This window comes from Polypterus senegalus, chromosome 1 (genome assembly GCF_016835505.1).
Source record: "Polypterus senegalus isolate Bchr_013 chromosome 1, ASM1683550v1, whole genome shotgun sequence".
Classification (NCBI taxonomy): domain Eukaryota; kingdom Metazoa; phylum Chordata; class Cladistia; order Polypteriformes; family Polypteridae; genus Polypterus; species Polypterus senegalus.
Genome location: NC_053154.1, coordinates 311,245,642 through 311,268,564, shown reverse-complemented (window position 1 = coordinate 311,268,564; position 22,923 = coordinate 311,245,642). Strand labels below are relative to the sequence as shown.

The following is a 22,923-nucleotide window of genomic DNA, read 5'->3' as shown; positions in this document are numbered from 1 at the left end:
TAACAAAATGTGGAAAAAGTGATGCGCTGTGAATACTTTCTGGATGCACTGTACATCCACATCCCCATACGCAAGCGGCAGAATCACAAAGAGGCTAGCACATAGCGCAGGCATGGTTTTTAGTGAGTGAAGAGGGCAGATGGCAAAGACCCCTAGTACATACAAAAGAATAAAATGTTAACAAAGATGAGATAAACCTTGAATTTGAACCCCAGCTCAGATATAACCCACCCTTAGAGATATGGGGGAGAAGCTTAGAAATCCTGGAGAAGCTAGGGATAGAATTGCTGACCCTCTGCATTATGAGGAGCCAATTATGGTTTTTCTGGTATCCTGATACTAATACCTCCCTGTGGTGATTTTGTGGGTACGACCAGCTGAGAGGAGACCCCAGGGCTTGCTGGGAGGATTATAACTCCCAGATGGCCTTAGAATGCCATGGGATTCCTCATCAGAAATCTGAGGCTAAGGTTGTTGGTTTGAATCCCTGTCACTGCCAAAAGAGATCCTACTCTGCTGGGCCCTTGAGCAAGGCCATTAACCTGTAATTGCTCCAGGGGCGCTGCACAATGGCTGATCCTGCACTCTGACCCCAAGGGGTATGTGAAAACTAACAAATTCCTAATACAAGAAATTGTATAAGGCAAAATAAAGAACAAAAAAAAAAATCATAAGTTATAAAATGTGATTGGGGAAACGGATGTATGAGCCTCGCAGCTAAGACTTTTACACCTGTGACACGGCTTCAGATAAGTGACGGAGAATGAATGAATTAATGAATAAATAAAAGCTCTGTCTGAATAAATTATTGTAAGCATGTCCTTGATTACAGTGCAGGATTAACATCTTGCCTGGTATGCTCCTCAGACATCTCTCTATTATAAAGAAAATCTTGGAAGAAGACAAGATGTGATTTTCTCAGAGAGATACTTTCAGATCCTGCAGGATGAGTCTTTGTACAAAGAGATTTGACCAGTCCCGAGTCCGGAAATAAAAGACAAAGAGTAGATGACAAAGTAGAATGTCGTAAAGAATTCAAAATCTTTGGCGCGGTACACATGCAGAGCAGGTTAGAGATAATGGAAGTACGAAAATTTGAAAGTCTCAAAAAAAGGATATTAAAGATCACATTACACTAACAAACGGAAATTATTTCTAAGTGAAATAACAGAACAGCGTAAAGAGATCGAATATATTGTTCGGATTTAAAGTTTAAGTCAGAGACTTGTAGATCGTCTAATTTGTGTTGCCATCAGGGACAAAAAAAGTAGTGTTTCTCCCCAGTGAAGAGGCCTATCTGCGAGAATTAAAAGATTTGTTGTTTGGTTAAAGTGAAATCCCGTGATGGAAAATATCAAGCTCTGCGAGACAAGACTTTATGCAAAGAGATTTGGAAAAGTCCTTACAACCACACATACAGTTCAATCATTTTTTATTTGTGTGAATGCTATTGTCAGACACAGTTCATGTAGAGAGAAAGGAACAATATTCACTCACGGGCAGTTATACGTTGTGTTGTCACGATGGAATTCCAAACATGGAATCAAACGAAAAGGTAAAAGTGAAAAGAGATCAAATATATGGACATAGATGATATGACAGAAGTATGTAGATATTGTTTGACTTTAAGCTTTAAGTCGGAGACAAGTAGATCATCTAATTTGTGTTGCAATCTGGGAAAAGTATTGTTTCTTTCCAATGAAGAGGCCTATCTGCGAAAATTAAAAGATTTGTTGTTTGGTGAAATTGAAATCCAGATACACAATCGTCAGAAACACGAATTGGCTGGTCGCAGCATCCGGTGGTTAGTGGTGGTTGGCAAGTGAAGTGAGCAGGGGTGAAGCCCCCTAGTCTTTATTAAATTAATTTCTTATACACTTGTTGGAGTCCTGAGAACCTTTGATTATGACCGGGAAGATGAACTGGAGATGGAGAAGAAGAATCTGGGAATCAAGAAGAATTTTTTCCATAACAGACCCCAGATTGTCTACAAGCTCATCAATGAGTTGGGTGTTAGATGGAGGTAGTGAACGAGCTTTCAGCTCAATAAACCAGACTAAGGGACGAGATAAACAGGACACCATAGGCCACCTATCGGGGTGATGACCATCGGGACTCTCATCAATGAATGCCAGAGCTGAGATTTGTATTCCCCTTGTGACTGGGCGGTCTTGAGCTCTCTTAGCGCTGGGGTTTGACAAGCTCCTCTTCACTAAGACATATTACCACACATACACGCATACAGTATGCAGTCATTTGAAGACCTTTAAACTTTTTTTCTTTTTTTTCCTATACTGCGTTTCTTAGAACACCATCTGCATCTTAACTTCCTCATTTATGCCATTTCGCTTCCCTATTTTTCTTTTGTGTAACAGTCTGGTTTTCAGGAAAGTTCCCTTGACACTGTGTGTTGACATCAGGCTGCATGAGATGTGCTGGATGGGGAGTCTTTGGTCCTGCTCTGTCCCCTCTGTCTTGCAATAGTGAAATGTCTGTATCATCCTCACAATTTCATGATATTTCAACTAAACAATGAGGTTAGGAGAACCGGACAGGGCTGCAAATTGCCATTCTTGTTGGTAAAATCGTGTTTCGTTTTATGTATGTGAACTCATACCATATGAAAACTGGATGGAGCGCCTTGCTGGTTACTTAATGGTTTCCAGCACAGCAGACATGATGGAGTCAAGCTTGGCTGAAATATTCCTGATATGTCGGCCAGTTCCCTGAGACGTGGCAACAGGTAGATGATATTAACTGATGAAGAAACAGAAACAGCTCTTTTCTGGGGATCTAAAATACAGTCTCTGCAGCACATTTATCACTTTTTAGCTTTAGTTTATCACATCAACACACCTCATAAAAATGGTTTAGTGATGTGAATTATTATATGTGTGAGTCACAATTTAGCTGGTTTGACTGCAGATATCTTATTATGTACAGTTAGGTCCATAAATATTTGGACAGAGACAACTTTTTTCTCATTTTGGTTCTGTACATTGAATGAATGTACAGTTCAATGAATTTTAAATGAAACAACTCAGATGCAGTTGAAGTGCGGACTTTCAGCTTTAATTCAGTGGGTTGAACAAAACAATTGCATGAAAATGTGAGTCAACTAAAACATTTTTTAACACAATCCCTTTATTTCAGGGGCTCAAAAGTAATTGGACAAATGAAATAACTGGAAATAAAATGTTCATTTCTAATACGTGGTTGAAAACCCTTTGCTGGCAATGCCAGCCTGAAGTCTTGAACTCCTGGACATCACCAGATGCTGGGTTTCCTCCTTTTTAATGCTCTGCCAGGCCTTTACTGCAGCGGCTTTACTTTCAGTTGCTGTTTGTTTGTGGGCCTTTCTGTCTGAAGTTTAGTCTTCAACAAGTGAAATGCCTGCTCAGTTGGGTTAAGATCAGGTGACTGACTTGGCCATTCAAGAATTTTCCACTTCTTTGCTTTAATAAACTCCTGGGTTGCTTTGGCTGTATGTTTTGGGTCATTGTCCATCTGTATCATGAATCAATTTGACGTCATTTAGCTGGATTTGAGCAGACAGTATGTCTCTGAACACCTCAGAATTCATTTGGCTGCTTCTGTCCTGTGTCACATCATCAATAAAAACGAGTGTCCCAGTGCCACTGGCAGCCATCACACTGCCTGACTTACAGATGATGTGCTATGCTTTGGATAATGAGCTGTTCCACACCTTCTCCATACTTTTTTCTTGCCATCATTCTGGTAGAGGTTGATCTTGGTTTCATCTGTCCAAAGAATGTTTTTCCAGAACTGTGCTGGCTTTTTTAGATGTTCTTTAGCAAAGTCCAATCTAGCCTTTCTATTCTTGAGGCTTATGAGTGGCTTGCACCTTGCAGTGCACCCTCTGTATTTACTTTCATGCAGTCTTCTCTTTATGGTAGACTTGGATATCGATACGCCGAACAAGCCCTGGAGAATGTTGTTCACTTGGTGGGCTGTTGTGAAGTGGTTTCTCTTCACCATGGAAATGATTCTGCGATCATCCACCACTGTTGTCTTCCGTGGACGTCCAGGTCTTTTTGCGTTGCTGAGTTCACCAGTGCTTGCTTTCTTTCTCAGGATGTACCAAACTGTAGATTTTGCCACTCGTAATATTGGAGCAATTTCTCGGATGGTTTTTCTGTTTTCTCAGCTTAAGGATGGCTTCTTTCACCTGCATGGAGAGCTCCTTTGACCGCATGTTGTCATCGTCCACATGCAAGCACCACACCTCAAATCAACTCCAGGCCTTTTATCTCCTTAATTGACAAGACATAACGACGGACTTGAACACACCTGCCATGAAATAGCCTTTGAGTCAATTGTCCAATTACTTTTGAGCCCCTGAAATGAAGGGATTGTGTTCAAAAAATGCTTTAGTTGCCTCACATTTTTATGCAATCGTTTTGTTCAACCCACTGAATTAAAGCTGAAAGTCTGCACTTCAACTGCATCTGAGTTGTTTCATTTCAAATTCATTGTGGTGATGTACAGAACCAAAATGAGAAAAAAGTTGTCTCTGTCCAAATATTTATGGACCGAACTGTATGTGCTATGACCTGTAGGGGGTGCTCCGGAGTCCCACACTTCAGACACATCCTTCACACACAGAAGTCCTGGTTTAAGCCTACGCTTTTTCTGATAAGCCGAGCTCTAATTCTGGATTTTTCCTTCATCGTTCAATCCCATCCATCTTCACATACTGATTGAGAAACTGAACAATAGGGCTGTTAAGCCATTTATTGCTTTATGGATTCAGATCTTTCTTTTAAATCTTTCTCAGACAGTTGAAGCAAAGCACATGTTTTAAAAAGTCATTCCCTCAAACACAGGGGATTCTCAAGGGCTGTGTTGTATCTCCATTACTATTTACACTGTACACAACAACAACAACAATATTTATTTATTGAGCACTTTTTCATACAAATGATGGAGCTCAAAGTGTGTTACAGGATGAAGGAAGAGAGAAAAGACCAAATATAAGAATAAAATTAGGCAATACTAATTAACATAAAACAAAAGTAAGGTCTGATGGCCATGAAGGACAGAAAAAACAAACAAACAAAAAAAATCTCAGAGACGGCTAGAGAAAAAAAACAAAATCTGCAGGGCATGAGACCACCCAGCTGTTTCCTTTAAGGCAATTGCTCCCTAGTTGGAATAAGTTCGTATAAAATGTGGCATTTTAAGTAACCCGAAACTATATAGATATAATGTAAAAGGCGATATCCCTCCCATAGTGATACGGCGGTAAAAATCACATAAGAGAAAAAATAACTTAGCTTTCTTTAATGACGAGTTTCGGGGCATAACAGACGAAAGGAAGCCATGACAACATTTTGTGTGTTGTCTGTCATTTTCATCACTGTGCTGAAAGGATTTTCTGGTCGGATGACATCATCCATCCATCGGCTTCCTTTCATCTGTTATGCCGCGTAAATCGTCATTAGAAACTATAAACGGTATACACAAATAGCACTAAAATGTAAAGGAGCTCTAACTTAAATTGGAAAAAGGATAAATACATTTGGTTTTTAAATTTGCAATAAGAAACCTGCCTCTGTTACCTTTCTGTAAGTACTGGCCATACTTTTAAGAAGGTATTAATTGGAAAAGTGTGGATTTAAAAATGAGACAGTTTCTCACATGACAAAGAAAGATAATTATCGATATGCGTAATTGGGTTAAAGTAAATAAAATGTCTCCACTTTTGTTTAAAGCTTATAAACATGCAAAGCATTTTCTTTTCAAACCCTGATCAAGTTAACAGGAAAAATGCTCTTTTTATAATAATAAATGAGAAGGGAGACAAGTGCAAGAAGCAGAATGTGCCTGATGTGTGTGAATGGAGGTTGTGTACTTTAGGAACTGTAAAGGTAAAGAGTGTGGTGGTGCAGCGGTTAGCACACTTGCCCGGTGATATGAAATAAAGGTTCAAGCATGTATATTTTCCTTGTTGAGTCTGGATATTCTTTGTGACCGCGTAACTTTTTCTGGGAATGCTTTCTTTTTATGGAATTGTGATGCGTGATTTCCAGATGGGTGGATTCACCTTGTTGTCGCTGAACCAGGATCGCCACGCAAATCATTTTCCTTGATTGTCGCTGAAACCGGTTCACCACGGAGTTTTCATGATCTGGAGACTAGCGCGTATGAAACTGAGGTAAGATGTACTCCTAATTTAAAGAAAGTAATTCCATATTGTGTCCTGAGAACTTGTCTGATTGTAATGATAAGCATGAAGGTAAAGAAGTAAGTTGTTTCATATGGTCATGATAAGTAAATAAGCATGAAGGAAAAGACGCGTTTTAGTGCGTTGAATGGTGAAATCTTATATATAAAAAAAAAACACAACCTCGAGTGAGTTTATAGCACATGTGATAGAAATCTCTGTGAATGAAATAAAATTGTAAAAGAGAACGCATGTGATGATATTTGAAAGAATGAAGTAATTGCTAATTGTGAAAGAAATGACTGCCAAGAGTGAAGTTTGTGAACAGTTGCTTTCTGACAGTTGGGAGACAAAGTCAGAGAGGTGAGATTGCGTTGGTTTGGACATGTGCAGAGGAGAGATGCTGGGTATATTGGGAGAAGGATGCGAAGGATAGAGCTGACAGGGAAGAGGAAAAGAGGAAGGCCTAAGAGAAGGTTTATGGATATGGTGAGAGAGGACATGCAGGTGATGGGTGTGACAGAGGAAGATGACAAGGACAAGACGACACAGAAACAGATGATCCACTGAGGCGACCCCTAACAGGAGCTGCTGAAAGACAAAGAAGAAGAAGATTCTCTCAAACACAGGCGATCCTCAAGTGGCCTGAGACAGAACAATGACCACTGCTCTGTTATCAAGTATGCAGATGACACCATGGTGACAGGACACATATCTGGGGAGGAAGAAAGCCATGACTTCAACCTAATGGATTGTTTAATAAACAGTGCAATCAGCACCATCTCACTCTGAATGTTAATAAGATTTTAAGAGACAGAAATGTGAATGTTCACCCATCAATGTTCTGGGGGGAGAAGGTAGAAATGGTGATGGAACAGAAATACTTAAGATCTCACCTAGATAACAATCTTAACTGGAATTCAAACACAAAAAACATCTACTGTAAATGCAATAAGCACGTATTTCTCCTCCTTAAACTCAGATTATTTAATAATATAAATCATTCTTTACATTTATATTGCCCTGTTCTCACAACTCAAAGTGTTTCAGTGAGTGGGGAGCTACTTAGACCACCACCCAAATGGATGATTCGATGGCAGCCATTTTGCACCACCACATTCATGTCACATGAGCTCTTAGATGAAGTGGTGAGCATGTCAGACAGGGAATGATTAGGGATCAGAAGGACCAGGTCATGATGTGCAATTTAGCCTGGACATTGGGGTCCACCCTGCTCTTTAAGAAGGATGCCGAGGAATCTTTTATGACCTCAGAGAATCAGGATCTCAGCTTTAAGTCTCATCTGAAGGACGGCTCAGTGTCCCCTGTGTCACTGCACTGGCACCTTAGGATCCACACACAGACCCCAGGGTAAGCACCCCCTGCTGGCCTCACCAACACCTTCTCCAGCAGCAAGCCAAGCTTTTCCTAGACGGCCTCCCATCATCGTCCTGGCCAGGCCTGAACAGGCTTAGCTTCACGTGGATGACCTCTTCTGAAGTGCGCTCACTTTATCGCAGTCTGTCATCACTTTCAGGTTCACTGACCTGCTTTAGTGGTCTGACGAAACAAAATTCATGAAAAGCTCCAGCAGATAACCAAACATCAAACATATGTAGATGGTCTGGTAAGGCGATGGTGAAAAAACATCTCAACTGATGACAGATACCTTCAATTAATGAGGGAAGAAAGACTCTTTAAAGGCCACCATAAATCACTCCAGAAATCCCTTTCTTCTCATGGTGATAAGTCTTTTTAATAAGGAATATCAAAGATAATTTCAAATTTTAAAAAATGTGTAATGATTTCAGGTAAATAAACACTGGAATTTGTTAGAAAAGAGTTTATGTTCAGATGTTCTAAAAATGTTACAGTTTAACCTGTGTCATGGACATCAACCAAAATAGGGATGGATCAAGGTTCCTTAGCTTAATGGAAGGGTGGAAAGAGACCACCACCTGGAACCATTTGCTCCCCCAGTCCAGTAAGTGGCAACACCTCTCAGGTGGGTATCCCATATACACTATCGCAGGGCTTCATGGGAATTGGATTTCCAATGGACAGCACTGCTGGGTCACATGGGAGCCACCAGAAAGCGCTACGGGAAGAAGGTGTCCTCCTTTTTCTTCTTTTATAGAAGTGCTGCTTCACCCGTAAGTGCTTCCTGGATGCGATGTGGGGACACCTGGTCCAGTATAAAGGAGACAACTCCTCCTCCTCCTCCTCCTCCTCCTCACTCAAGGAGTCAGAGTTGGGTGGAAGAGGACAAAACTCACCTGGAGGAGAGAAAGGAGGTGAAAGACAAATAGGGGGAAGAAGATTATTGTTTGGATTTTGAGCATTGTGCAACGTTTGAGAGAAGCCTGTGAGAGGTATTTATGGAAAATTACGTCTTTATTTGAACCCGGGACCTGTTTTTGTGATGGTGTGTTTGGTGGCTTGGGGCTCAGTGGCAACCCTTAATGGTCACCTCTTACTTCTCTCTCTTCATTTGAATTTATTTCTGTCTGTTTTTTGATGGTTGGCACGGTGGTGCAGTGGTAGCGCTGCAGCCTTGCAGTAAGGAGACCTGCGTTCACTTCCCGGGTCCTCCCTGCGTGGAGTTTGTATGTTCTCCCCGTGTCTGAGTTGGTTTCCTCCCACAGTCCAAAGGTATGCAGGTTAGGTGCATTGGCAATCCTAAATTCTCCATAGTGTGTGTGCCCTGCGGTGGGCTGGCGCCCTGCCACTGGGTTTGTTCCAGCCTTGTATCCTGTGTTGGCTGGGATTAGCTCCAGCAGACCCCCATGACCATGTGTTAGGATGTAACGGGTTGGATAATGACTGACTGACTGAGTGACTGTTATTTGATACAACTGCAGTAAATTTCCCATTTCACTGTGTAAACACAACTAAATAAAATCCATGAACCTCTGCTTGGACCACCTCTTCCACCTCAACTTCCCGGCCGATGATCGACCCACAGAGTGGTGGCCTTTCTACGAGAAGACATAAAGTAATGTAAAACCTGCAATATGTGAACAAAAAAGCATAAATAATTATAATAATATTAATAACGTAAGGGAAGGCCAGAATTTTATCCCGGCCGGGATGTCCCAGTACTGGAAGGATGGGGCAATGCAGCTTATCAAGGACACTGCTTCCCCCAAGATGATAGATGGCAGCTTCCCTGGACTGAGGTGGTGCCCCAGATGCTCGCAGGGCACTATGGAACTTGGAATTCAGCAGCACTGCCCTGCTGGATACCGTAGGTGCTGCCAGGGGACGCTGTGGGAAGCTGGTGTGAGAACAGACTCTCACCTAGCCTAGAATTACTAATGGACTATGACAACAGAAGCCCCAAAGTACTTTTGGGCTGATTAAAACCTGAATTCTCTACTACATAAAGGACTGCTGTGAACCCAGCAAGAGAGCCGGAGTCAGGAGGAGTGTGACAGAGCTTGCTGGGAGGTGTGGAGGAGAGAATTATTGTGTTTGTTTATTTATTGCATTGCCTGTTTATTGTGGCTGGAGGTTCTTTGGAGGCACTACAAAGGAAAAGAAGAATAAAAAAGATCCTCTTATTGTTTTGACCCTGTGTCTACGTCTGTCTGGTGGGTTTCATGGGGTAGCAGCACCCCCAAGCATTTGATACTAGTAAAAACTATATGAGGAATAATAAAACAATCGCAAAATCACAGAGAATATACCTAAACTAGGGAATAAATGCTGAATGAAATATAACAAAGTGTCATGGTATGATTATTATAACGACCCTGAATTTTAATCTCCAGTAGTTAAAAACACAGACCTAAAAGTGGGTGCCCAGGATTAAAACTTAGCACATCCTGTGCCTCTTCCCCATTTTGGAGCCACTTGCCAACCACAAGGCCTGTGCTCATCACTTCTCCTTTTCCTCCAGGCCACTCAGATGAAGGTCTGGCTGGCCACAGTGGTGACGGCGAGTCTCTTCCTCTATTTATTTATTTATTTGATTTTTTTACCCAAGTCTGCAATTTTGGCAGTAATGTGACAACTTGGAGGACACATCTGTCATTTCCTGCCCCCTTCGGCCGGTTGTTCAATTTTCCAAGCAGCTTGTGGAAGGCATTGCTGAAATGTTTAACTTTTTCATGTCCCAGTGATTTAGAAGAGATGTCCTGCTTCAGACTTTGAAACTCTGTGCTAAGAAGATGAGGGGGTTCAGCCTCTGTCTCCTTCTCTGCCTGCTCAGCTTTTCTCTTAATGCGACGGAGAAAATCTTGACGTCTCTACCGAGACGCAATGTGAATATTCCTTGTCCAAGAGGTGGCTCTTTTTCTAGGATGAAATGGTACAGGCAGCTCGCCAAGCAGCCCCCAGTGCACATCTCACTTCCAGTGTACTCGGTTTACCCACAGGTTCCCTCTCACTATGGGCTGGGAAAAAACAACACCTTGCTTGTCCGCAATGTGGACTCCAAGGATGAAGGCACATACTACTGTGGGAACCTGGAAAACGAAGTGATCATCTTCGGTGAAGGAGTCAGGCTTATCATTGGCGGTCAGTAATCTCTCTGCTCTTATTGTCTGAGGGAGCTGTGGTTGGGGGTGAGGGGGGTTAACCAGGGTTCAAGGAAGGTGTAGCGGGAGGGGAGTCCATCACCCTAGGGATTGTTATGTCTCCACGAGTCAAAGGATATGGGGGTGTTTCCTGTCAGAGCAGCTCATGTAAAGATGGCTCAGGTTAACAGTAATGAAGAACTTGTGGCTCACATAAAAGCCGTGATGTCTGACTGTAACCTGGGTGAGTGTATCGTTGTTGTTATTACACCGGGAACTGACATGTCGATTGAGCCAGATGTTTGAGCACCAATAGAGAAATGTGTGACTTGTGTGCTTTAAGGCCACTGGGTAGAATCCACAAATAAAAACCACTATATGGACACAGGGTGGGCCGATCATATGTAGCTTTAGGTCCTGCTGCAGACAGCCCAGGAAAGATCTAAGAAGCTTTAGAGCATCTCCTGCACCTCTGTGGGGCTCATATCTGTCCCACCATTGTCCCAGCATGTCAGCATCCCTTCACCAAACAGGAATGGCACGGTCACAGCCTTGAGCATGGGAAAGGCGCTATATAAATAAAATGTATTATTATTATTATTATTATTATTATTATTATTTATATGGGAACAGTTAGAATGGACCACCTCAGAGTGGAGTTCATGACAGAAGGGCACCATATACAGTTACGGCCAAACGTTCTGAGAATGACCCAAATGTTGGTTTTTTACAAAGTTTGCATCTTCAGTGTTTTAGGTCTCTTTGTCAGATGTTTTTTATGGTAGACTGAAATAGAATGACAAACATTTCAAAAGTTTCAAAGGCTTTTATTGACAATTACATGAAGTTTATGCTCAGAGTCAATATTTGCAGTGTTGGCCCTTCTTTCTTTTTCAATACTTCTTAATTCACCCTGGCAGGCTGACCATCAACTTCTGGGCCAAATCCTGACTGATGGCAGGTGCCCATTCTTGCAGAATCAGAATTGGTGGTTTTTGTTTGTCCACCCACCTCTTGAGGATTCTCAATGGGATTAAAAGTCTGGGGAGTTTCCTGGCCATGGACCCCAAATTTCCACTTAGTTCTCACTGTTGCCTTATGGACGGTGCTCCATCATGCTGGATTGTTCATTAGGGTGGTTGTCAGAAGTTGCTCTCAGAGGATGTTTGGGTCCCATTCTTTATTCATGGCTGCGTCCTTATGGCATGACACAGGACTGATGGTAACACTGCTCACTTTTTCTTCTCAAACAATCGGAAAGGGGAATCATGACCCCAGCAGTCCTCAGCAGTCCAATCCCAGAATATCAGTCTGTCCCTGATGGTTTTCTTGAATCCTTTGCTGCTCTTATTGACACCCACGAGGCTGTGCTCCACAAGTCTTTGCCTTAACCCCACCTGCCTGCTGCCATTCCTGAGCAAGCTCTGCCCTGGTGGTGCACATTTCTGAATCACCTTTAGAAGATGGTCCTGGTGCTTGCTGGACTCTCTTGGGCGCCCTGAAGCCTTCCTCACCTCTCTATTGTAACTCAATCAGTGTGACAGAGTGACCTCCAGTCCTCATCGACACTCTCACCTGTGTCACTGAAATGATGTCAGCAGGTCCTTTGCTGGCAGGGCTGACATACAGTGTTTTTTTGGGATTAAGTTCATGGTAAAGAAGGACTTTGTAATTAATTGCAATTCATTTGATCACTCTTCAGAAAATTCCGGAGTAGCTGCCAATTGCCATCATAAAAACTTTGTGAAAATTCATATTTGTGTCATTCTCAAAACTTTTGGCCATGATTATACTCTTAGAGTTCTCCAATTTGCCACCCACCACTGTGTAACCCTTAATGGGTATCAAGTCGCTTATCTGTGCTAAACGTTACAGACGTCGTGATGATGCTTTTTTGTAAAAGGTAATAAAACAACTAAATGTAACGATCTGTTGGATTCCAATATGCATGTTCTCACCTCAAAAGATCAGCACAACAGCAGATTATATGCGAGGAGAAGAGGAGAATGTGCCATGTGGAGTGGGCTCATCAGTGGAGTCCATCTTGGGTGTGTCCCTGGACTGTTACTTATTCTGATTGATATTAATGACATTGATCTTGGTGTAGTTAGTGAACTTGTGAAATTCTCAGATGATACTGTAGATGGCAGGGGACGTCACTGAGGCCCCAAAACTGGACACAGTCCAGGCAGTTCTTCCAAATACCTTAATAGGTCATCTAGAATTGTTCTACACAGCACAGTACATACAGGGATGGTGAAGAATTCCTCTTTCTCTCCTTCCTCAATGTAACTGTTGTCCTCTTCCTCCCAACTCCAACTCTGTGAGGTGAAGCAGAGGGCCCTGGAAGGCCCAGAGGAGGTATCTCTGAGTCGGCCAGAAGATTCATTAAGTAGAAATGGTACATCCTGGAGGCGCCCCTCCTTGGCACCACCGAAGGCATGCAGCAGGGCTGTCCCAAAGAACTACGATTCCCAGTCTGCCCCACAGGCAGGTGAACGGGAGCAGCGGCACAGGAGTGCAGTTCTCTAGCATGTCGGGGAGTATATACTTCAGAAAAGCTAACTCTCCCAGCCCTTCCATAATTCTGGCTTTCCTTCCTGGCAAGGGGTCAATTCCTGACCTAAATGGGATGCCAGTCTGTGTCCTCCAGAGTCCTTCTTCCTGGCATGGGGCCTCCTTTCCTCTTAAATGGGATGCAGGGTAATTCAAAATTAGAATTTGCAGTACTAAAACTGGAGCAATGGTAGACACTGAGAAATCAGCAAAAACAATTCAGAAAAAGCTGGATGAGCTTCAGAACTGGGCGAAATGTAGTGTGAATGGTAGGGGTCACTGTTGCCACTTAAACCCAACAGACAGATACACAAGACACAGATTAAAAGCACTAAGAAGATATTTGAATTATTTTCTTCTTTAACAGTGCCCACAATACACACCTCCACCCGACTCTGGCTCCCTTGCTGGGTTCCCAACAGTCACTTAAAAAGTGCCCAACCCGGAAGTGCTTCTGTCCTTCCGTTCACGTGACTTGCCAGCCCTTCGGGGTCAGATGGAGAACTTGAATTTTCCTCAGCCCAGAAGGGCTACGGGTGAGACTTGACTCCCCAGATTATCTTGCAGCGTCCCCTGGCGGCACCCTTGGTATCCAGCAGGTCTGTGGTATTAAACTACAGTGGTGCTTGAAAGTTTGTGAACCCTTTAGAATTTTCTATATTTCTGCATAAATATGACCTAAAACATCATCAGATTTTCACTCAAGTCCTAAAAGTAGATAAAGAGAAACCAGTTAAACAAATGAGACAAAAATATTATACTTGGTCATTTATTTATTGAGGAAAATGATCGAATATTACATATTTGTGAGTGGCAAAAGTATTTGAACCTTTGCTTTCAGTATCTGGTGTGACCCCCCAATAACTCAACTAAACACTTTTGATCATTCCTGCACATTGGCATGGAGGAATTTGAGCCCATTCCTCCGTACAGAACAGCTTCAACTCTGGGATGTTGGTGGGTTTCCTCACATGAACTGCTCTCTTCAGGTCCTTCCACAACATTTCGATTAGATTAAGGTCAGGACTTTGACTTGGCCATTCCAAAACATTCACTTTATTCTTCTTTAACCATTCTTTGGTAGTACGACTTGTGTGCTTAGGGTCTTTGTCTTGCTGCATGACCCACCTTGTCTTGCGATTCAGTTCATGGACAGATGTCCTGACATTTTCATTTAGAATCTATACTAATAAAAGGGAAAGCCCCGACTGACTAACTGACTCATTCACTGACTCATCACTAATTCTCCAACTTCCCGTGTAGGTAGAAGGCTGAAATTTGGCAGGCTCATTCCTTACAGCTTACTTACAAAAGTTAAGCAGGTTTTATTTAGAAATTCTACGCATAACAGTCTACAACGTCCACCATATTAAACTTTCTTATTTATGGCCCCATCTTCATAAAATGTGGTAGGTGGCTTCCCTGCGCTAACCGAAACCGATATATGTACTTATTTCAGTGGTATGACACCACTGAAATTCTACGTGTTTCGAAATTCTACGTGTAATGGTCATAACTGAATCCTACTTACGTACATATATACGTCCATAGCCTGCAGCTCGGTCGCCGTGTGAGGCGGAGTTGCGTCCCCCATCCCCACGCCTCCTACATAATTAACTGTCCGCATATATATTGCTGTCCATCAGCAGAAATATAAGCTGTGAGAAAATAGTAAAAAGGATGCGTGTCAGACGTCGTGCTACATTTTCTGATGCAGCTAGATGAAAACAACTTTGTGACGCTGCCGCCAAATACTCGCAGAAAAATCCACAAGTTAATAGACACGCTGTCGCTAAATACTCGCAGGCAAATCCACAACTTAATATCGGGAAATGCCTGTTAAACATCTTAGATTCACGAGTAGCGATTTGGGTGGTGAGATGTCTATCGAGGTGATCACCATCGATCAAAGAACTGTCACTTACCGAGTGGTTTCCATGCCCGGAGATGCCGGCTGCCTTTTCCATTCTCTGTGTTACATATTGCACGGCCATATCAGGCTCACTCTTGATATCCGGAGGAACATTGTGTCTTATGTATTGAATGACTGGGACAGGTTCAAGGTGTGGACTGATGACGGTACAGGAGATAATTAGACTACACAGGAGCACTAGAAGAGTGAAATGCTTAAGCCCTTCACCTATGGTTCTGCATGTGAGTTGATGGCTGCCGCTGAATTGTTCGGTTGTCGCTTTCAAGTGTACCGAAATGGCCAAATATTTTACACCTTTCGACAACCACCAATGCCTCTTAAACATCTTAGATTGACAGGTGACGATTTCAGTAGTGGACACTTTGATGTTTATGAATGTTTCAACTCTCAAAAGCTGGATGCAAAGTTATTGATGAAGCCGGTTGTATGTTTACAGTGCTGGACAGATGCCGAATGCCACTTCAACCCAAGTCCTGCAAATACTACTGTAATTGAAACAAACATGAAACTCAAACCGATTATGACAGCAGCAATCCAAGCTGTGAGAAAACAGTAAAAAGGAGGCGTGTCAGACATCGTGGTACATTTTCTGATGCAGCTAGATGAAAATAACTTCGTGACATTGCCGCCAAATACTTGCAGAAAAATCCACAAGTTAATAGACACGCTGTCGCTAAATACTTGCAGACAAATCCACAACTTAATACCGGGAATGCCTGTTAAACATCTTAGATTCACGAGTACCGATTTGGGTAGTGAACACTTCGATGAATGACACCTGTTATCTTTACAACGGTTGACAAACACGGAATGTAACTTGAACACAACACGTCCTCCAAATACGAACCTGATTGAAAGAAATAATGATGATCAAATCCTTGATGACAGCAACACTCATAACAGTCACAAAACAATTACATTGACAATCATGTTACGTTATTTTTAAAATGTTTCCTTTTCTTTTTCATAACTTCTTTAACACACTACTTCTCCACTGCAAAGCGCAGGTATTTTGCTAGTTTTCTAATATAATTCAGAATTAATTGTTCCATCAATGAAGGCAAGTCATCCTGGCCCAGATTCACCAAAACAGGCCCAAACCATGATACTACCACCAACATTTTTCACAGATGGGATAAGGTTCTTATGCTGGAATGCAGTGTTTTCCTTTCTCCAAACATAACGCTTTTCATTTAAACCAAAAAGTTCTATTTTGGTCTCATCCGTCCACAAAACATTCTTCCAATAGCCTTCTGGTTTGTCCACGTGATCTTTAGCAAACTGCAGACGAGCAGCAATGTGTTTTTTGGAGAGCAGTGTCTTTCTCCTTGCAACCCTGCCATGCACACCATTGTTGTTCAGTGTTCTCCTGATGGTGGACTCATGAACTTGAACATTAGCCAATGTGTGAGAGGCCTTCAGTTGCTTAGAAGTTACCCTGGGGTCCTTTGTGACCTCGCCGACTATTACACGCCTTGCTCTTGGAGTGATCTTTGTTGGTCGACCACTCCTGGGGAGGGTAACAATGGTCTTGAATTTCCTCCATTTGTACACAATCTGTCTGTGGATTGGTGGAGTCCAAACTCTTTAGAGATGGTTTTGTAACCTTTTCCAGCCTGATGAGCATCAACAACTCTTTAGAGATGAGGTCCTCAGAAATCCCCTTTGTTCGTGCCATGATACACTTCCACAAACACGTGTTGTGAAGAGCAGACTTTAAAAGATTCTGTTCTTTAAATAACACAGGGTGCCCACTCACACCTGACTGTCATCCCATTGATTGAAAACACCGGACATGTCACCTTCAAACTAACTTATCATCCTAGAGGTTCACATGCTTTTGCCCCTCACAAATATGTAATATTCGATCATTTTCCTCAATAAATAAATGACCAAGTATAATATTTTTGTCTCATTTGTTTAACTGGTTTCTCTTTATCTACTTTTAGGACTTGAGTGAAAATCTGATGATGTTTTAGGTCATATTTATGCAGAAATATAGAAAATTCTAAAGGGTTCACAAACTTTCAAGCACAACTGTACATGTCCCATACTGCCTGGGGCACTGCTGCAGCCCAGGGAAGCTGTCATCCAGTGTCTTGGGGGAGGCAGTGTCCTAGAAGAGCTGCCTTCAATCCATCCTTCCATCTCGGGGCGGCCCAGCCGGGTTGAGCTGCCTGCCATCTGTTACACTGCTCCTCCCTCAGCTGAGCACTGAGGGGAGAAGCGTCAAATCCTGCAAGTTGGTTGGGATGGCTGGACCGTGGCTTCGTCCTAAAAGGCGAAAGCAAGAGAACTGTGGGGACATACTGCTCCAATGCTTCCGTCTAACGTTCACCTCGGTTCTCAGTGGACATTTCATTCATAACACAGCCGCTTCCCTCCTGACATTCGTGCCCTGCCAGCTATCTGTTACAGTGGAAAAGAAAAAAGTGCCGCACAGTGGGTAAAAGTAAAGTCAGTTAAAAATATGAGATGGCAGTCAATGCCCTACAGGAGGAGACATCAGGAAAGGATTTAGGGGTTTATGCTGACACAATATTTCATCATCTTAGCAATGTGCAGAAGAGATTAAAAATGCAAATAAAATGTTAGATCAACTCATAAAAACTGTTAAATATAAATTAAGGAACATGATGCTCAGACTATATAATGCACTAGTAAGACCACATCTTAAGTATTGTGAGCAGTTCTAGTCACCACCATACAAGAAAAGACAGAGCAACACTTGCAACTGTGCAGAGGAGAGCAACCAGGTGCATTATGGGACTGAAGGATATGTCCTACTGTGATAGACTCAGAGAATTAAACCTGTTTAGTCTGAGCAGAGGAGACCATGTTGGGACCTCATCCAGGTCTTCAAAGTTCTCATTGATAAAGTATATCCAGTCGAATTCTTTCAATCAAATGATGAATCACATACTCGAGGACACCTAATTGAGACAAAGAAGAAGTGCATTTAGTGCTGGAAGTCCTTCTTTATGCAAAGAGCTGTGGGATTCTGGAACAAACTGCTGAGAGATGGATTTGAAGCCGAAACTTTGACGACCTTCAAGAGGATCTGGAGGAGATATTGGGAGAGCTTAGCCATCAGGGCACAGCCGTCAGCAGTGTGTCTGTCTGCGGAGAGTGTCGACCGCGTCGAGAGGTTCACATGGCCTTTTTATAACTTCATTTTAATCGTAATTTAACTTAATCCTGATACTCTGTATGTTCAATTCATCATAACAACTATTCATGGTGGCTCTAAAATCGGTACTGACCCCTACTCTCTTTTCTGTTTCTTTTTCCGGTTTCTTTGTGGTGGTGGCCTGCGCCACCTCCACCTACTCAAAGCTTCATGATGCTCCAACAATGATGGACGGATTAAAAGGAAGAAGTCTACGTGACCATCATCATCATCAAGCCCTTCCGTGAGAACCCTAAATCCAAAGAGGACTGTTTCATTTATGTTAGGTAGAATGCCCAGAGGGGACTGGGCGGTATCATGGTCTGGAATCCCTACAGATTTTATTTTTTCTCCAGCCGTCTGGAATTTTTTGTTTTTCTGTCCCCTGGCCATTGAACCTTACTCTTATTCGATGTTAATGTTGATTTATTTTTTATAATTATGTCTTTCATTTTTCTATTCTTTAATATGTAAAGCACTTTGAGCTACTGTTTGTATGAAAATGTGCTATATAAATAAATGTTGTTGTTGTTGTTGTTGTTCACTTACCTCGGCAGTGATATTCATGTCTCTGGTGACTCTTCCTATGAAGTCAGTAGACAGATTGGGAGAGCATGGGGTGTCATGAGGTTAATGGAAAGGGGACGAAGGGGGTCTCTGCAAAAGGACGAAGTCTTTAGAGTCCTGGTGCTCCCTGTTTGTGAGACATGGACGCTATCCAGTGACCTGAGATGAAGACTGGACTCCTTCATGTGTGTCTCTTCAGAGAATTCTTGAGTACCGCTGGTTTGACTTTCTGTTGCTCACGGGGTCCCGAATGAGGCACATGACCTGCATTGAGGGAGTGTCAGTTATAGCACTATATCCATGGGGCGTGATTCCACGAGGGTGATTCAACTTCCATTACTGAGGACCAAAGTAGCTGGACCAGGCCAAGGGGTCACCTACATAACACCTAGCTGAAGCAGATAGAGGGTCATTTCCAGAGGGTGGGATTGGACTCTGTGTCTGCCAGGGGGGAAAGCCAAGCAGGATCCCGAGCTGTTTCATCATGTGGTGGGTGTGTCAACACGCGGTGCCAGTGCATGCTCCCCAATCTGACCCAACCTTAGCTATTAACTAAACAAACGAACACCACATGGAGTGAATGGTGTCTCCTTGTTTCTCAGATTTCTTACCTCCTTAAGTCAAATGTGACTAAAACAAATGTAGATGTTAGACCCCACTGCCCACCATGTATGCCACAGATAAGGCGGCTCATCTCAGCTGTATGCAGGTGGTCATTACTGTTTATTCTTTTTCTTTTTTAGAGTTTCAGGAAATTCCAGAGACCTTAATTTGTGAGAATTCTCATTATGGGCTGTTCGTAGTGCTGGGAGTTCTGCTGCTGGCCGTCACGCATGTCGCTGTGTGTGCCGTGTACAAGCTGAGATTTTCAGGTACTTTCTGTCATTTATCCTGCTCTGTGTCCTTCAGCTGATCAGTTCTAATGATGTTTCCTCAGTGGGCTTCTCTGTGCCTATCGCTAACCTCACCTGATTGTGAATTGACAACAAATGACCACCAAACCTGTGTTTTCAGTCGCTTCTCTGTCTCTTATGCTTGTTACCTTTCACTTTATACACTGTTATGGCACCAAAAAAGGGGTGACATGTAAGTCAGAAGTGAAGGTCAAGGTCTCGCTGTATCCTCCACACGCCGAACTGCAAAACTGGGGTTGACACGCTGTCCTGTTCATAATTCTAGCCCACGACCCTCTGCTAGTGATGAGCCTAACTCACTGAATTTGCTTTCCCTCGAGTCTGTCGAACATGTTTAGGAATTTTATCAAACTTAATGAAATGCATTGAAATCTGTGGGGAAAGAGAAACTGAAGTAGTTTTGAGTTGATTGTAATTGTTCCTGATAGCAATAGTGGACTGGTTATTGTGACTAAAAAATGTGCTGTGAGGCAGCAGTGCTAACCACTGCATCACTGGACCACCCTGACCTTCCTATATCTTTCCCTGAGTCTCCTGAGTTCCCATCACTAAATAAAGACTAACTAACACCCAGAGAACCTGTGGTGTAATGGGTCAGCATTAAATTCTTGTTGGCTGTCCGGGTCACTACCCGATCTGTGCTACCTAGCAAGGAGCAGAACCTGCGTCATCCAGCAGTGATGTCACAAAGAACAATGAATCAACACAGAACAACACAGTATTATTTACGGACAGCTGATGTACCCCTCCAATGAAAATGCAAGGTTTTGGCTTTTTAAACACATGTGGTGTGCAAATCGGGCTGGGGTATCAATTGGGTAGTGACATCACAAACACACGTAGAAAAGGCTGCCAACTCTCTTTCTCTAGAAATAAGGACATTGGGGTTGAAAAATGAGGACTTCTGAGGACTCCATAATACGCTTTTATAATATATTATGGTTTTTTAAAATGATATAAATCTTTAGTAGAAGTTTATCACTATAATTATGATAGGATGGCCACAATCACAGTCACTGGTAAACCAATAAGCCATTAAATATTTTGAATACATCAGGCCTCTTAAATTAACAGACTTCATTCCTTCCCTTCTTATTTGGATAGCTAAACTGTCGTAAACCTGTAAAAAAATGATACACATAGTAAATTCACTTCTAGTAAAATATAAAACATTTTACTCTTTTCAATTTAGTTTATTTGCATTTATCTACATTCATTTATATTTTTCCACTGAAGCTATTTTCCTCAGTAAATCTGCGTTCTTGGGTAAATATGAATAGAAATCTGCTACTGAAATTGAATCTTGTGAGCGTAGGACCCTTCGTCGAGTCTGCTCTGCCTTTCGAAAACTTGTTGTTCATGTCGTCTGTGAATTTGCACTTTCTTTTCGGCATAACTGGTATTCCTGAATTTATGTAAATGAAAGAATTATGAAAATATTAAATTACATGAAAGAAATGACTTATTACTTGATCAACTGGTAACTAGAAAGATATTGCATTTATATGACAGAATAAATGTGTGATTTTTTTTATTTTTAATTAACTGAAACTTTAATAGTTGACTTGTTCATTTACAATTATAAATCCATTTTGGAACAATGGGTGGTAATAATATTTTCCATTAAAATATTACAAAGCAATACTTACCTGCACTTATACAGTATACGACGGACTGTACCCGGATGTATGAAAGTTCTTGTTTAACTGAGATGCTGAAAGAAGAATAGAAAATAAGATCTCACATAGAAAATGTGAAATTGTAATTTCTATTTTGAATACATTCCCTTAGTTACGGTGAATTAGGATTACAAATAATTAAGGAAAGGAACAACATTTATAATGAACAGACTACTCACCAAGAAGATAAAGCTGAATTCAAAAGATGAAGAGAAAAAGCCAAGTTGATCAGACGTCGCCAATCCTTTCAACATCTGCGTTGTTTACTACCAGAACGAAAGTGAAGACTCTGGGGAAAAAAAGTGTGTTCACTACTTCTGCAAATGCTGATTGGTGTACGGCTTTCAGTTTTTACCAATGATAAGGATATGGAGATTTTCAAATGGATCTAAAATTCTGGACAATTTCACAAATTCCTCCTGGACAGACCATGGTGCATTCAAAATGAGGACATGTCCGGGGAAATGAAGATAGTTGGCAGCACTACGTGTATATGCCATATATTATTCACACATGCACAAAGCCGATTGGACAGAGCCATGAAGGGTGAGGTGGATTGCACTTTCAGTACATGGGAATGTTGTTAAATAAATACAATGTAACATTAATTATTAGTGTTAGTAGTAGGGCAAGTTGTGAAAGTTCTACAAATGCACAACGCAAATTGGGCAAATAGCAAAGATAGAGATATCTCCATCCAACAGGGCTGCCGTAACTCTGTGATGTCACAATAGCCTCGTAAACCATCATGGGGTGCTGGGAAGAAAAAAAACGTCTAAAATGGCGACATAGTGAATTTTAAGGGGAAAAAATAGCCAAACAAGGTCACTGGCAAACCCTGTAAATTTGCTGCAAATGAATTTCACCAATCACCACTACTGGCTGTACTGACTTAAAGCAAGACATTGAAAACCTGAAAATGGAATCGGGAGAAAATATGTCACCAGAAAACAGGCAGAGGTCAATACAAAAGGGACTGCCAACTGATTGTCAACTAATAAGAACGCTAACCCCAAAATCAAAGTCTAACACTAGAAAAATAAGTTTGACTGACCAACCAGAAAGTCAGTCTGAGAAAACAGCAATGTGAAATCAAACAGAGAGCTCAGGGAATCTTTGAGTCGAACTTTATGCTGTTGCTCAAATGACGTCACGCAGCGCACTCCTGGAGGCTGTTATCACCATGACAACGACCGATGCTAACTCGTCCAAAAAGACCACATTCAATAAACAATCAAAAATGACAAGAAAACTTCAACTTAATCACCACTGCAAATTTCCTCAGATTCAATGTGAAATTTACATTCCTTGGGTTACAAAACCCTAACAGATTATTTCATATCTCTCGCACAAAAATAAATTGAAAACCAAGAAGGCATCTGAGTTAATCAGTGAAAT

At 41.9% G+C, this 22,923-nt stretch overlaps 1 protein-coding gene across 1 annotated transcript in view; it reads left to right on the top strand.

The window, feature by feature from the left end:
• Positions 1 to 10,204: 10,204 nt before the first annotated feature.
• Positions 10,205 to 22,923, top strand: part of LOC120514977 — a 34,541-nt gene continuing 21,822 nt past the window's right edge. The window contains exons 1-2 of the mRNA XM_039735646.1: positions 10,205 to 10,708; positions 19,676 to 19,804. Of these exons, the coding sequence (XP_039591580.1) occupies positions 10,360 to 10,708; positions 19,676 to 19,804 (478 nt within the window). The 5' untranslated portion in view covers positions 10,205 to 10,359. The remainder of the gene's footprint in view (positions 10,709 to 19,675; positions 19,805 to 22,923) is intronic.